Source organism: Myotis nattereri, assembly GCF_964212035.1.
Source record: "Myotis nattereri genome assembly, chromosome: 6".
Taxonomy (NCBI): Eukaryota; Metazoa; Chordata; class Mammalia; order Chiroptera; family Vespertilionidae; genus Myotis; species Myotis nattereri.
The window spans coordinates 38,074,080-38,089,669 of NC_138081.1; the positions used below are offsets into that span (position 1 = coordinate 38,074,080).

The following is a 15,590-nucleotide window of genomic DNA, read 5'->3' on the forward strand; positions in this document are numbered from 1 at the left end:
AATCAATGAGAGAGAATATTTTAAAAATATGTCAATTTGTGAATTTTAAAAAAAATGTGAATGTAACTCACTCTATATTTCCAAATAAAATTCTAATAGATGAAACACTAGAACCTTCAAAAATCAAAACCAAAGAAGAAAAAAAATCCAGAAAATAAAAGTAAACATTTGTCAAACATCTAGTGGCACTCATTAAAAACATAAGCAACATAATATTGACAATATAAAAACATTACACATATGCACCTAGAAATATTAACTGAAATGTAAAAGAAATTAACAAACTGGAAACATAATTTTTAACTGCAAAGATGACAAAAAAGGGGCTATTTCTTTACAAAAATTTCATACAAATCATAATAAAACCACATAGGACATCAGCATTTATGGAGACATAAAAATAGCCAATAAAAAGTCAGAAAAATATCCTCACAATTAGTCAAAGAAATTCATTAATTTAAAAGGCAACAGTTCCATATTAAAAAAAATAAGCCAATATTTATGGCACACTCTATTTGGAACCCCTCAATTAACATTCCTTGCTATATTCATGCCCTTGTAGAGTCCTCTCTTACATTGACTCTAGCTTCAGCCATGTGACTTGTTTTGACCAATGAGATATTAGCAAGAGTGATGCAATCAGAGGTGTGATTTTAAAAAAAAAAAACAACTTGCATATTGGAACTTGTTTTCTTGAAACACTCCCTCTTGGAAGTCATCTGCCATCCTAGAAAGAAAATTAAGCTGGACCACTGAGAGATTAGAGGCTATATTGAGACCCTAGGCAGTGGTTCTCAACCTTCTGGCCCTTTAAATACAGTTCCTCATGTTGTGACCCAACCATAAAATTATTTTCATTGCTACTTCATAACTGTGATGTTGCTACTGTTATGAATCGTAATGTAAATATCTGATATGCAGGATGGTCTTAGGCGACCCCTGTGAAAGGGTCGTTCGACCGCCAAAGGGGTCGTGACCCACAGGTTGAGAACCGCTGCTAGAGGATGCGAAGTCATCTTGGACATTTCATCCTGTGCTAAGCTCCCAGCTCAATGAAGCTGCATAAGGAACCTCAGCTATACTATGTAGAATAGAACCTCCTAGTCAGGCCACGGAATTTTAAGAAATAAGAAACCAACCCTGGCTAGGTAGCTCAGTTAAAGCATCGTCCCAATATGCCAGGTTGTGGGTTTGATCCCCTGTCAGGGCACAACAAGTTGATTTTCTTTTCTCTCTCTCTCTCTCTCTCTCTCTCTCTCTCTCTCTCTCTCTCTCATCAGTCAATAAATTTTTTTTTTTTTTGTCTGTAATAATTGCCAGTTTTATTCCTCTGGCTAAGAGATCCAGAGGTGATTTGAGGTTTACATTTTAATAGTTATTTCATCAAGAGTTTAGGTGCCCCCATTGCCCTTATAAGCTGATTGCAAATAATTTTATTCTTACTTATTAAAAAATTTTAATTCTGTCTGTGACACAAGTTCATTAAAATATACATATAAGCAAAAAGAAAACTCACTCCACACAGAAATAAGCACAGTTAATTTTTTGATGTATGTATGTATGTATGTATGTATACACACATGCACACACACACACAATTTGGAATTTTTAAATATACTTTGCAACTTATGTTACTTTACCATATGAAATGAACATATTTTCATGCATTTGTGTGAAACTTCCCAATTGAAAAATAGACCTGGAGAATAGGTCAAAATACAAAATCCAGTAAGATGCTGGTTAACAAGGAAACTATATAAAACAAAATTCTACCAGATGATTAAAAGTAAAACGAAGGTAAAAAGATACATCAGAATATGCTAATAGAAAGCAGGGGCCAGATTTTACTATCAGATTAAAAAAAAGAATTCAAGGCCTAAAGCACACAGGATAAGGTCGTCTGCGTGAATGTCTTTGCTTCCAATGCATCATCACAAACTTGTTTCTTACTCTTCTTATTTCTTCCCTAAGCCTTTCCATCTCATCTACTCCTCTTAGCATTTCTTCAGGGTCCAAATGCCTAACGGGAGTGTCCTCTTTGAATGCCTGCACAGGTTGAGTCAGCCCGCTTCTAAGGTTTCCTTCTGCCTCCTGCCTGACACCTTCTTGGGAAGGCGGAGGATTTCCTTCTGCCTCCCTTGGTACATCTTCTGAAGGGTGGTCTTCTTCAGCCTTTAGCATGTTCTGTGGTTTTCCTTCATTTTCTTCACAAGCCTGTTGCATGTTGAGTATTTTTTTATTATTTCCTTTTTGGATAAAATAATCCTGCAGGGAGCCAGGGGATTTTTCTCCTTCTTCCCTCACTCGATTTGTGTCGCGCTCAAAACGCCAAAAGTCCTGAAAGGATCCGGGGCACTTTTCTTCTCCAGCAATAGGGAGCTGCTCCAGGGAAACAGGCCCCGGACTATAAGGACTTCTGCACACGTCGACCAATAAAATTTTTTTTAAAGAAATAAGAAATCATCATTGTTTTAAGCCACTAAGTTTGGGGGTCATTTGTCACAGAGCAGTAAATAACTGATATAATTTTTTTCATATCACCAAACAAATTTTTAAAAAGATACTATACATTAAACTAAAAAGCTTCCACACAGCAAAGGAAATTACCAACAAAATGAAAAGGCAACCAACCAAATGGTAGAAAATATTTACAAATCATATATCTGATAAGGGTTAATATCCAAAATATATTTTTAAAACTCATACAATAGCCAAAAAAAACAACAAAAACAATTTAATTTAAAAATAGGCAGAAGATCTAAATCAGGGGTCCTCAAACTACGGCCCGCGGGCCAGATGCAAATACAAATATTGTATTTGTTCCCGTTTTGTTTTTTTACTTCAAAATGAGATATGTGCAGTGTGCATAGGAATTTGTTCATAGTTTTTTTTTAAACTATAGTCCGGCCCTCCAACGGTCTGAGGGACAGTGAACTGGCCCCCTGTTTAAAAAGTTTGAGGACCCCTGATGTAAATAGACATTTTTCCAAAAGGACATATACAGGGTATCCCCCCAAAAAATGTATATCAGTACACACATTTGAGCTGACAGTTCAATTCTTTCTTTTTTAGATTTAAACCATTGGAATTAATAATTATTCAAAAGCCGAAACCGGTTTGGCTCAGTGGATAGAGCGTCGGCCTGCGGACTGAAGGGTCCCGGGTTTGATTCCGGTCAAGGGCATGTACCTGGGTTGCGGGCACATCTCCAGTGGGAGATGTGCAGGGGGCGGCTGATCGATGTTTCTCTCTCATCGATGTTTCTAACTCTCTCTCTCTCTCCCTTCCTCTCTGTAAAAAAATCAATAAAATATACTTCTAAAAAAATAAAAAATAAATAAATAAAATAATTATTCAAAAGTGTATATACATTTTTGGGGACACCCTGTAGATCACCAACAACTACATGAAAAGGTGCTCAACATCACTAATTATGAAGGAAATGCAAGTTAAAACCATAACCAGATATCACTACAGGCCTGTTAGAATGGCTATTATCAAAAAGACAAGAAATAACAAGTGTTGGTGAGGATGAGGAGAAAAAGGGAACACTTGTGCACTGTTGATGGGAATGTAAATTGGAACAGCCACTATGGAAAACATGACAAAGTTTCCTCAAAAAAAAAAAAATAGACCTATCATATGATCTAGTAATTCCACTTCTGGGTATTTATCTGAAGGAAATGAATACACTAACTCAAAAAGATATCCTCACCCCCATGTTGATTGCAGCATCACTTAACAATAGCCAAGACATGGAAACAACCTAAATGTCCAACAATGGATGAAGAGATAAAGAAAATTGTGACACTCATTAAAATTCTCTATAAGTTTGGGTGTTTCTTATGTCGACAGTACCAGCAAATGGGTGCTAGATAATACACACAAGTAATCCTGCTGATGAAAATACTGATCTTTTAAAAATTAATAAGGTGATCTTCTACTAAGTGCACACACACACACACACACACACACAGGAGTCTGTTATGTGCTTGGCTAGAGTATTTTGAGAGCTGCAATTACTAAATTTCCAGAATTCTAGAAAATAGAGACCACATCCTGGCCTGTGGTAATTTAACAGAATTTGTGCCGGTCAGTGTGGGGGAAACATTGCTGCAGATATATTAAAACAAAATGTAACGAAAGGAAAAAACCTCTGATGCTTTTGTGATCATTACGAAACTATTGAGCCCTGTTGGCCTGGCTCAGTGGTTAAGCATCAACCTATGAACCAGGAGGTCACGATTTGATTCCCAGTCAGGGCACATGCCCCCAATCCCCAGTGGCAGTCATGCAGGAGGCAGCCGGTCAATGATTCTCCTTCATCATTGATATTTCTCTCTCTCTCTCCCTCTCCCTTTCTCTCTGAAATCAATAAAAATATTTTTAAAAAGAAACTAATCAGTATTATTGATTTAAAATTCACAGAAGTACTGTAAAATGTTAGTCAATGAAAATTTAAAATCACAATTAACATGTTAGCAACCAGTAAGATTATTTCTCTGAAGAAATGTTGTACGTCGGGTGAGGTAATGCTGGTGTCTGCCAACCAAAGCACATTTTTCCTCTATTGAAGACTGATCTCTATTAGTTTAAGCAGCCATGAATACTTGGGAGAATAATCACATTAATGTTGATCACATTAATCACATCAGTAATAAAAAACAAACAAACATCGGCATTAGTAATAATAATCCCAACAGCTAGGAGTCTGAAGAATATTTGGATTTTGTTTCTACATGCATATGTATATTTATGACTCATCCTATCACATGACACATTACAACATGGACTCAACCATATAAGGCTGTAACTTCAAACCACCTAAATGGGTTTGTTTTTCAAAATACCAAAAGACCTTGTAATACTACTATGTCATCTCTGATACTTTGGTACGAATATAGGAAAATTTCCTAAAGGATTCCAACATTTTTGTTCATTTAAAGCACTTGGGTAACACATATTAAATAAGAAGTAGAGCTGAAGTAAAAAAACAAAACAGCCCTAACCGGTTTGGCTCAGTGGGTAGTGCGTCAGCCTGCAGACTGAAGGGTCCCAGGTTCGATTCTGGTCAAGGGCATGTGCCTTGGTTGCAGGCACATCCCCAGTAGAGGGTGTGCAGGAGGCAGCTGATCAATGTTTCTCTCTCATCAATGTTTATAACTCTCTATCCCTCTCCCTTCCTCTCTGTAAAAAATCAATAAAATATTTTTAAAAAATAAAAAAAATAAAAACACAAAGATTGAATTCCAATAAATACAATCTTACCTAATAATAGACAAACATGCAAATTGACTGTACTTTTGCTACACCTTAAGCCATGCCCACCAGCCAATCAGAACGACTATATGCAAATTAACCCAACCAAGATGGCGGCCAGCAGCCATGGAGCTGGAGCGAGCAGGAGGCTTGCTTGCTCCAGTGATGGAGGAAGCCAGCCTGCCACTGGCTCTGAGCACCACTCAAAAGCAACAAAGTTTCAATTATAGAAGGTAAATAAACCCCAGATACATGCTTCCGGTTGCCATGGCCACAGAGCTGGAGCGAATAAAAAAAAACAACAAAAAAAGGAAAAGCTGGGAGCTTCAGTCCAGGGGGCTTGGTCAGTCTGAAAACAGCCATCAGCCCCTCACCCAGGCTGGCCAGGCACCCCAGTGAAGACCCCTACCCTGAAGGGGGTGTGGACAGCCTGAAAACAGCCATCAGCCCCTCACCCAGGCTGGCCAGGCACCCAAGCGGGACCCCTACCCTGATCCAGGACACCCTTCAGGGAAAACCAGTCGGCCCCCACCCGTGCACCAGGCCTCTATCCTATATAATAAAAGGGTAATATGCAAATTGACCTTAACAACAGAATGACTGGGAATGACTGGTTACTATGACACATACTGACCACCAGGGAGAAGACAATCAATGCAGGAGCTGCCCCCTGGTGGTCAGTGAGCTCCCACAGGGGAAGCTCTGCTCAGCCACAAGCCAGCCTGATGGCTGTCAGTACACTGGTGGTGGTGGGAGCCTCTCCTGCTTCCTCAGCAGCGCTAAGGATTTCTGACTGCAGCTTAGGCCTGCTCCCTGCTGGCAAGTGGACATCCCCCGAGGGCTGCCGGGCTTTCAGAGGGATGTCTGACTGCCAGCTTGTGCCCGATCCCCCAGGGAGCGGGCCTAAGCCAGCAGGTGGACATCCTCCGAGGGGTCCCAGACTGCAAAAGGGCATAGGCTGGGCTGAGGGATTCCCCCCCCCCCCCCCCCCCCCCGCCGAGTGCACAAATTTTTGTGCACCGGGCCTCTAGTATAAACATAAATACAAATATTAACACAAGAAGTTAAGCAGGCAGCATGGTTAGTTCTTTAAGTCAGTATGATTTAGGATTCCTTTGAGTTTGTTCCATGGACACATCACATAGTATTTAAAATAATTTTTTGGCTAAGAATTTAATTTTGGTGACTAAAGGTTAAAGTAATATAACCAAAGATGTTAGAAATATCTGAAAAATATAAGAATACTCATTGAATTGTTTTGGTCATACTAAGTAGCAAAGAAAAGTTTATCTGAGCTGTATATTATACATTACAACATCATCTCTTTTTTTCCCCCCATTACTTTTCAGAGACAGTGGAAGGGAGGGAGAGGGAGAGAGAGAAACCCATCAACTGGTTGCCTCTCCCCCTCATGCTCTGACTAGGGGCAGGGAGTGAATCCACAACCCAGATTGGATGAAACTTGTACAGCAACCCTTGGGTACATAGGGGCCCATGCTCTAACCCAGCAGTGGGCAAACTACGGCCCGCAGGCTGGATCCGGTCCGTTTGAAGTGAATAAAACTAAAAAAAAAAAAAAGACCGTACCCTTTTATGTAATGATGTTTACTTTGAATTTATATTAGTTCACACAAACACTCCATCCATGCTTTTGTTCCGGCCCTCTGGTCTAGTTTAAGAGCCCATTTTGGCCCTCGAGTCAAAAAGTTTGCCCACCCCTGCTCTAACCACTTAAGAACACGGGTCAGGGTGCAATGTCTTTATTAACAGCAAGATTACCTAAAAATAAAATGAGTATTGAGATTCCTCTAGTGTTTTTATGCTAGAACTAGGGGCCCAGTGCACAAATTTATGCACCTTGAAAGGAACTGTGGGTTGTGAGGCTGCGGTGGGCACAGGGGCACCTGTTCCACCATCCTGCTGAGGCGACACCTGCCATGTTCCGCACACGCCTCCTGGTGGTCAGTGCACATCATAGTGACTGGTTGTTCAGGTGTTCTGCCGTTGGGTCTATTTGCATATTAGGGTTTTATATAGAGGGATTTTTGGATCTTCAAGTCCAATGAACTACTATTAAATGTCTTCTATGTTCAAGATACTGTACTGTGAAAGACATAAAGAAATCTTTAAAAATATTTTCTGTCCTTAAGAAACTTATAATTTATTTATTTATTTATTTATTTATTTATTTATTTTGCTTAAAGTATTACAAAGAGTATTACATATGTCTCCCTTTCCCCCCCCCTTGACAATCCCCCAACCTCCCCTTCCCCCCAGTGTCTTATGTCCATTGGTTATGCTTATATGCATGCATACAAGTCCTTTGGTTGATCTCTTACCCCACCCCCTCCCTCACCCCAACCCCCCCAGCCTTCCAGCTATAGTTTGACAGTCTGTTCGAGGCTGCGCTGATTCAAAATTGTAGCTATTTGATGTCCATTGATCATATCTTCATTGTTTTTATTATTCTTTCAGAATAAAATATGGTTTCAAAAAAATAAAATATAATGTTAATCATTTTAGCATCAACTATGCTTCAGTCAATAGTTGAGATGTGACATTCAAAAAATAATGTCAAAAAGTACTTTTGGAGAGTGTACTCTAAATAGTAGAATTAAGATACAAGTTTTAAAAAATAGAGGCACAAGTATAATTTTGAATGTGAGAATTGATGCTGTTTTTTTTATTGTTAGTCACAAGAAGAAAAGGCAATGTGCATGCATCATTACAAATATATTACAGCAAACTGACAACTGAAATAAGTAAACACCTAGGGGCAATGGCTCAGCAACATTATTATTACGTATGCAGTGCATCAATTTGAAGGAGGTGAGAACTACAGAAGTGCCCAGGGAACTTTTCAGATGACTATGACACCATCAATTCAAAATTACTTTTTATTAGATAACATGTACACACAACATACAAAAACCAAAACGTGTAAAAGGCTGCACAGTACAGAGTGCATCTCCCACCTGAGTTCCCTTCTCAGAAGGACTAACCAGTCTTTTATCGCTAAAGCAATATTCTTCTATATGACTTTTCTTCTCCAAAACTTTTTTCTCTTTCTGCGCTTATATTTCTGTTGCCTCCAGCCTTTTTAAAAAATATATGTTTTTATTGATTTTAGAGAAAGAGGTAGGGAAAGGGATAGAGGATTAGAAACATCGATGAGAGAGAAACATCAATCAGCTACCTCCTACACACCCCATGCTGGGGATCAGGCTCACAACCCGGGCATGTGCCCTGACTGGGAATTGAACCGTGACCTCATGGTTCATAGGTCAATGCTCAACCACTTAGCCACACCAGCTGGGCTGTTGCCTCCAACCTTAATTCATAAACTTATTCCACAGGTAGTCATAAAGAGGACCATGCTACAAAGTTCACACTTTGAAACAGGCTACTGTAAATGATAATGGAGAAAATAAAATGGAATAAACATTGCTAAGGGAATCACTTAAAATGGAGTCAGGAGGCCACTGAGAAAGTGGGGCCAATGCATATTTCATCTCTTATTTCTTGGAACTATTATTAAGTGACTGACCTGTTGCTAAACTCAGCTCAATGCTAAATAACAAACATCCTGAATCAAAGATTGCTACATGGATATATATAAACTTTATGCTTAAAGTTTATATATATAAAGAGGTCTGGCCTCATCATTGTGGCCAGACCATTTGCATTCTTCACCTTGAAAAGAACCAATCCATTTTGATAACCAGCATTCTCTATTTACATACTGGGCCTACCCAACCCCAACCAACCTAACCAACATACCTCATTTACATGGGGACCTTAACAAGAACAGCTCTTACATTTTGCCCTTTATAAACCTGCCTTTCTTTCTTCCCTTCAGAGAACAATTAGGTTGCTACCTGAACCTGTGTCCCGGATTGCGACCCCTCCTTTGCTAAAATAATTGCTTTCATTTTTTTTTTTGCCTTTTTAAAAACATATATGTTTTTATTGATTTTATTTATTTATTTGTTTTAGAGAGAGAGGGATAGAGAGATAGAAACATCATGGATTGGCTGCCTCCTGCAGGCTCTCTATTGGGGATCAACCCTGCAACTCAGGCATATGCCATGAGTGTGAGTTGAACCAGCGACCTCTTGGTTCATGGGTTGACATTCAACCACTGAGTCATACCAGCTGGGCAAATAATTGCTTTTTCTTCTTTATTACAACCTAAACCTTATTTTTGTTAACATAAATATAGAACTACTAAAAGTAGCCAATTTGTCAAAATGATATTAATGGTCTTTGGATACTTTTTTTCAATATGAAAGAAAATGTCTCATTGTTACCAAGGTGTATTTTCAGGACTAGACTAGTTTATCTAAAGCAATCACTATGCCACGGTGAGTGGGATTAACCTGACTGAGTTATATAAATCAAGCATACTTGGAACTAAGGTCAGCCCCAAAGCCATGGTGGACAAGGTGGAAATGGACCTTGTTGAGTCATCCTCAGGGTCTAGGCAACCTAAAGTCTATTTTTGACACTGGCACAAATTTTAATAAGACACGACTTACTTGATTCTTAACTTAGAAAACCAAGACCAAATACATGACCTGCCTAAGGTTATGAGGATAAAGTATATTTATCTATATAGGATTAGGCAAAGTTCTTCTGTGGACTTAATTAAAAAGTATTTAGTGAATATAAAATTATTCTATATTATAATATAGAGTCTTAAAATTGATTATTAAGTTAGAGAAATATCTTAAAGAAATAAGTTTTCAGAAGAATACTAGTTTTTGTGTATGACCACAAAGCCCCTTAGCTTGGAAGACTGCCCAGGCTCATGATTTGGACTTGACTAAGGCTGATTTAATTTTAGTTTTTGACTATTAAACCAACAAAAATAAATGTGAAAATTAAACAAGATATAATGATATCAATGAGTGAAAGGGGTTCCCCCACAAATTTATGTCCTAAATTCTGCCACTGAGATTAAAAGCCTAAGTCAATGATCAAGGACTGATCCTATTACCACATGAGAAAAAAATTTTACATTACAATGCACATTGGCCCTTACTGAAAGTTCAGTTCAGCAAGCTTGGCTATACCAAACCTATAATATATCCAGACTCCAAAAAAGAAAGTACTTAAATTATGCCCAGGCTGTGTTGCTCAGTGGTTGAACGTCAACTTATGACTCAGGGGGTCACGGTTCGATTCTTGGTCAGGGCACATGCCCAGGTTGCTGGCTTGAACCCCGGTGGGGGGCATGCAGGAGGCAGCCCATCGATGATTCTCTCCTCATTGATGTTTCTATCTCTCTCCCTCTGCCTTCCTCTCTGAAATCAATAGAAATATATTAAAAAAACCAAAACATTCTTAGGGATCTGAGTCCACATATTGCTAGTTCTTTTATAAAGCCATACGTATATTCTAGACAGCTTCTTCTTATTAAAGACAACCAAGGCAGCCTGACCTATCCACACGATCTAAAAGAAATAGATCAAGTACTTAAAACTTTTTCCAATTAGGCTGGTTTCATGATAGTAGCCGGTAAGAAGGAAATAGCACCCACATCCTGTTGGGGAACTTTTTCATGCCTGGCCTCAGGGTAGAATACTCTCACAGTCCAAACAGCTTTACCTCTCCAGGGTAGATATGACTGGCAACGGACATGGTTCTTAATGGCTCCTCCAGGAGTCATCTCCATAGTCCCCTCTGAGGAAAGCGGTTAAAGAGACAAGGTAGAGTCTCACACCAGTAGCTATAGGTCAGATTTTACAGAATGCTCTCTAGCTTTTTCTATCAGAAGCAGGTGCTTGTTCTACTCTGCCAAGTTGGTTACATAACAGGCAAGGGCCGTTGCAGAGTGACAACACATTCAACACCAAATACCCGAATGCTTTATCTTACTTAGGATGGCAAAGTTCAGTAAAATGTCAAAGTTCATGAAATACTTTCATGGGCATGAAGTGCTTGACCAGTACAAATGTTCTCTCACTCACTATGTAATACACTCCAATCCAAAGCATTTCAAACTAAATTATGACTTTTTCTCAAGAGGAGATCATCATAAACATTTTTAAAGTAATTTCTCATCGAAGGCCTGACACATCTTCCCTTTTATCTACCCAAATGAGACAATTTTATAAGAACCTATGTCTCCAATTTACCACTTTATGGATAACTGCTGGTATCTGTTCTTAACATAATACTGTTTTCTTTTATAATACAACTAGAGGCCCAAAGCATGAAATTCGTGCAAGGGGCTCAGCCCTTGCAGTCACGGCCCTCACAGGCCCAGCTTCGTCGGGAATGTCATCTGGTCTAATTAGCATAGTACGCTTTTATTATTATAGATGAAACCAAGACTGTAGTACATGCTAGTGTTATAGGCTTAATAGTCACCATGTAAGTTCTACACCTTTAATAAACCAGGTTTCCAATATTATCGTTTCATGTACATGTAATACAATATTGAGGTAAATCTAATTTTTCCACAATTATTTTCTAGGTAAAGAACATAACTTAATTCAAGATAGCTGTTATTATTAGGTAGATCCATATGAAACACCAACATTTGACTTTTTCTTTTAACCTACAAAAACAGCAATTTAATTTGATTCCACCTAATTCCATGATGGTTTTAAGAATAATGTATATATCCCTAACTGGTATGGCTCATTGGATAAAGTGTTAACCCACGACTGAAGGGTCCCGGGTTCAATTCTGGTCAAGGGCATGTACAGTGGGGCCTTGACTTACGAGTGTCCCGACTAACGAGTTTTTCAAGATATGAGCCGTCTCTTGGCCGATTTTTTGCTTTGAGTTGCAAGCTTCAGATACTCCACCAATAGTTGGCGCAGCGAACGTCACAGTGAACACCACAACATCAGCTCAGCATTTCAATTCATTGTAATGGTGAAAATTGATTTGATATACGAGTAATTTGAGTTACGAGCTCCGTCACGGAACAAATTAAACTTGTAAGTCAAGGCCCCACTGTACTTTAGTTGCAGGCTCGATCCCCAGTAGGGGCAGTACGCAGCTGATTGATGTTTCTCTCTCATTGATGTTTCTAACTCTCTATCCCTCTCCCTTCCTCTCTGTAAAAAAAAATCAATAAAAAAATATATTTTTAAAAAGAATAATGTATATAAACCTAATAAACATCATAATAATGGAGAAATAGGAAATAGAGGTATCAACTGCAATAATCTCAAATTCCATTCTGATCAATATATAAAATACATAAAATTGTTTTCCCACATCTAAGATTATCAAAATTATATGGTTTTTGTATCTAAAATTTTAAACACTTAACAATGGATCATCTAAAGAGCTAACACATCCATTAGGCATAAGGAGGCACAGTGCCTGGGGCCCATGATACGTTTAAGGTCTTGTGGAAAAAAACATTTAATGTTATTTCTTTTAAAATCAGAAGAAAAATTCACATGATGATAATAATAAATATATAATAATGAATCCAGCCTATATTGTATCTTTATACCAAAACAGCTTTAAAATTAATGTAAAAATAAAAAATATAGTTTATATGTCTAAAAATTATTTAATATATTTCTTGTGGAAGAAGGGCACCATGATGGCAAAAATGCTCAGGGCACAGGAAAGTCATAATTGAGCGCTGATCATCTGAAAACTTGACTGTAAATGAATAAATGTTGACATTGGAGGTGTCTGGTAGGAACTATTGTAAGAGATGTGTGCTATTTTGAGGACATGTTCATTTTACAATTTAAAAAATATTAGCTTGAGTTGCACTTAATCAAAAGTTTTAAATGTTCAACATTAGAATTTTAGTTACTAAACTGCCTGATAAAATATTACAGAAAAAAATTGAAATGAAAGAGAAACAGAAAGCATTGACTAAAAGAAGTGAAAAATAAAAAAAAAACAAGCATAAAGCATTGTAGTATTAAATAACAAAAACAAGGTAATCAAGAAATTGAAAGTTAATTGCAATGTTATAATGTAAAAATTATGTTAAAACAGAAACATATACAGCACTTATAACAGAAACTTATACATTATTCTCATATAACTCTTGTTAAAGAACAAAAATCAAACCTAGTAAATTTCTTTCTTTTTTTAAAATATATTTTATTGATTTTAGAGAGGAAGGGAGAGGGAGATAGAAACATCAATGATGAGAGAGAATCGTTGATTGGCTGCCTCCTGCACGCCCCCTACTGGGGATCAAGCCCGCAACCCAGGGATTTGCCCTTGGTCAGAATCGAACCTGGGACCCTTCAGTCCACAGGCTGACACTCTATCCATTGAGCCAAACCAGCCAGAGCAAACCTAGTAAATTTCAAGGTCTAATTGGCTTTATTGAAGATTTCATAAATTAGGTAGCATCCCATCTAATACATAAAATGGTGCTCTGAGCAGCTATACAAAACAGAAGACTTTTATAGGTAGAAATAGGGCAGAAAAAAGAAGGGAAAAGAAAGAAAGAGAAAGAAAGAAAGAAAGAAAGAAAGAAAGAAAGAAAGAAAGAGGGCAGAAAAGAAAATTAAAAGAGTGGATTATTTCAGGCAAGGTTGGTTACCTTCCTTTCGTGGAAAGCAGTGGGTCTTATTTGGAAGATTACCTCACAAATGCTGACGAGGAAATTCCAGATTGATTGGTTTAAATTTTAAAATAACAATCCTGGCCCTGGCCAGGTGGCTCAGCTGGTTGAAAAATCCTCCAGTACACTGAAAGTTTTCAGGTTTAATACCTGGCCAGAGAGTATATGGGAATGTGTGTGTGGGGGGGGGGGGGGGGGGGGAGTTAATAGATCTCTCTCTCTCTCTCTCTCTCTCTCTCTCTCTCTCAATTCAATAAAAACATATTCTTGGTGAAAATTAAAAATAAGTAAATAAAAACAATCCTGGGAGAGGCTGAACCTGAAATTAGGTTAGGTATTATGTTTTGATGGAGCTTACCACTCCGTTTCAGGTCTATTGTTTCTTTTTAACACTCATTGTTTATTTCCCCTTACACAAATGCACTTAGCCCTTCAAACACTATCAACCAGACATAACTTGCAGAACCTGCTATTGTCTTCTGAAATTTGCATTTAGCCATGGCCTAACGATATGCTGCTTCTAATGGTAGTGTTGAAAAGAGCATGATTGATAATTGTGTTTTCAAAGAAATATATGTATTAAACTGGGTCACTAGTTACATAAGCAATTTTATATACAACATTTTAAATCTGGCTGAAATAGAGGAAACAATAGCTGTGATACGAAAGAAAAATTGTAGCCATAAACAGAGAGGAAGCTTTGTTATTATGTATCTATTACCAACTCAAGACTTCCTCCTGGCCTCCTCAAAACAGCTCAAGTTGTTTCAGCATTGTGAACTTCAAAGCCAAACTAGCTTGGCCCCTGGATTGCTGATCCTTTTTAGGGTATCTTTCCTAGATTTCTATCACAATGTCACTTGGGGCAAAGACATTTTCTGGACCTCTCAGAGGATTGGTATTAAATGGTCTCTAAGGAGTCTGGGCTCTAGAATTCTGTGATTCTGAATTTTCCTTGAGAAAGATTATTTTAAACACGTTGTATTCATTTGTTTATTAATCCAGCAGATAAGTATTAATCTACTGATGCAAGACTCAAGTTGAGACAAAAAGTGCACTGAAGATGGAGGGTAAAACACATTCAAAGGCTCTGAAGTAGAAAAAATGGCAAAGGATTTGAGGAACTGAAAGAAATAAAAAGTGGTTGGAGCTTAATTAAGGTGAAAATGCTGCAAGATGAGGTTAGTGAAGTAGGTAGCAGGGCCTAGTAGATCAATTAAGGATTTAGGACTTTTTCCCTAAGAGCCAGGGAAATTTGAATGGTTTTAAACAAGTGCTTTGATATGTAATTTTTTTTTAAAAAAAAGATTATTGTGGCTTTTGTGTGAGAAATCACAGAGAATAAGAAACGACTCATTTAAACCTGTTATTATAGTAGTTTGGCTGAGAAGTGACAGTGGCTAAGACTAAATTGGGGTCATTGGAATTGAGAAACAAAATGAATAAACTCAAGATATAGTCATAAAGTAGAATTAATTTAAAAAGAGAATCAGGAGTAATTCCTAGTTTTCTGGTTTGTGAAATAGTGTCAAAACTATTCACTGAGCCCAGCCGGCGTGGCTCAGTGGTTGAGTGTCGACCTATGAACCAAGAGGTCATGGTTGATTCCCGGTCAGGGCACATGCCCGGGTTGTGGACTCGATCCCCAGTAGGGGGCATGCAGGAGGCAGCTGATCAATGATTCTCTCTCATCATTGATGTTTCTATCTCTTTCTCCCTCTCCCTTCCCCTCAGAAATCAATAAAAATATATTAAAAAACAACCACCA

At 38.1% G+C, this 15,590-nt stretch overlaps 1 protein-coding gene across 1 annotated transcript; it reads right to left on the reverse strand.

Annotated features, from left to right (window-relative positions):
- Positions 1-1,670: 1,670 nt before the first annotated feature.
- LOC308521694 (transcription elongation factor A protein-like 8) lies at positions 1,671-2,356 on the reverse strand. Its single transcript, XM_081094772.1, has one exon. The coding sequence runs from the start codon at positions 2,221-2,223 to the stop codon at positions 1,870-1,872; it is 354 nt and encodes a 117-aa protein (XP_080950898.1). The 5' UTR covers positions 2,224-2,356; the 3' UTR covers positions 1,671-1,869.
- Positions 2,357-15,590: the final 13,234 nt, after the last annotated feature.

Excerpts from the sequence above, each read along its gene's own strand:
- LOC308521694 (XM_081094772.1), bottom strand. The coding sequence starts at position 2,223 with ATGCAACAGGCTTGTGAAGAAAATGAAGGAAAACCACAGAACATGCTA.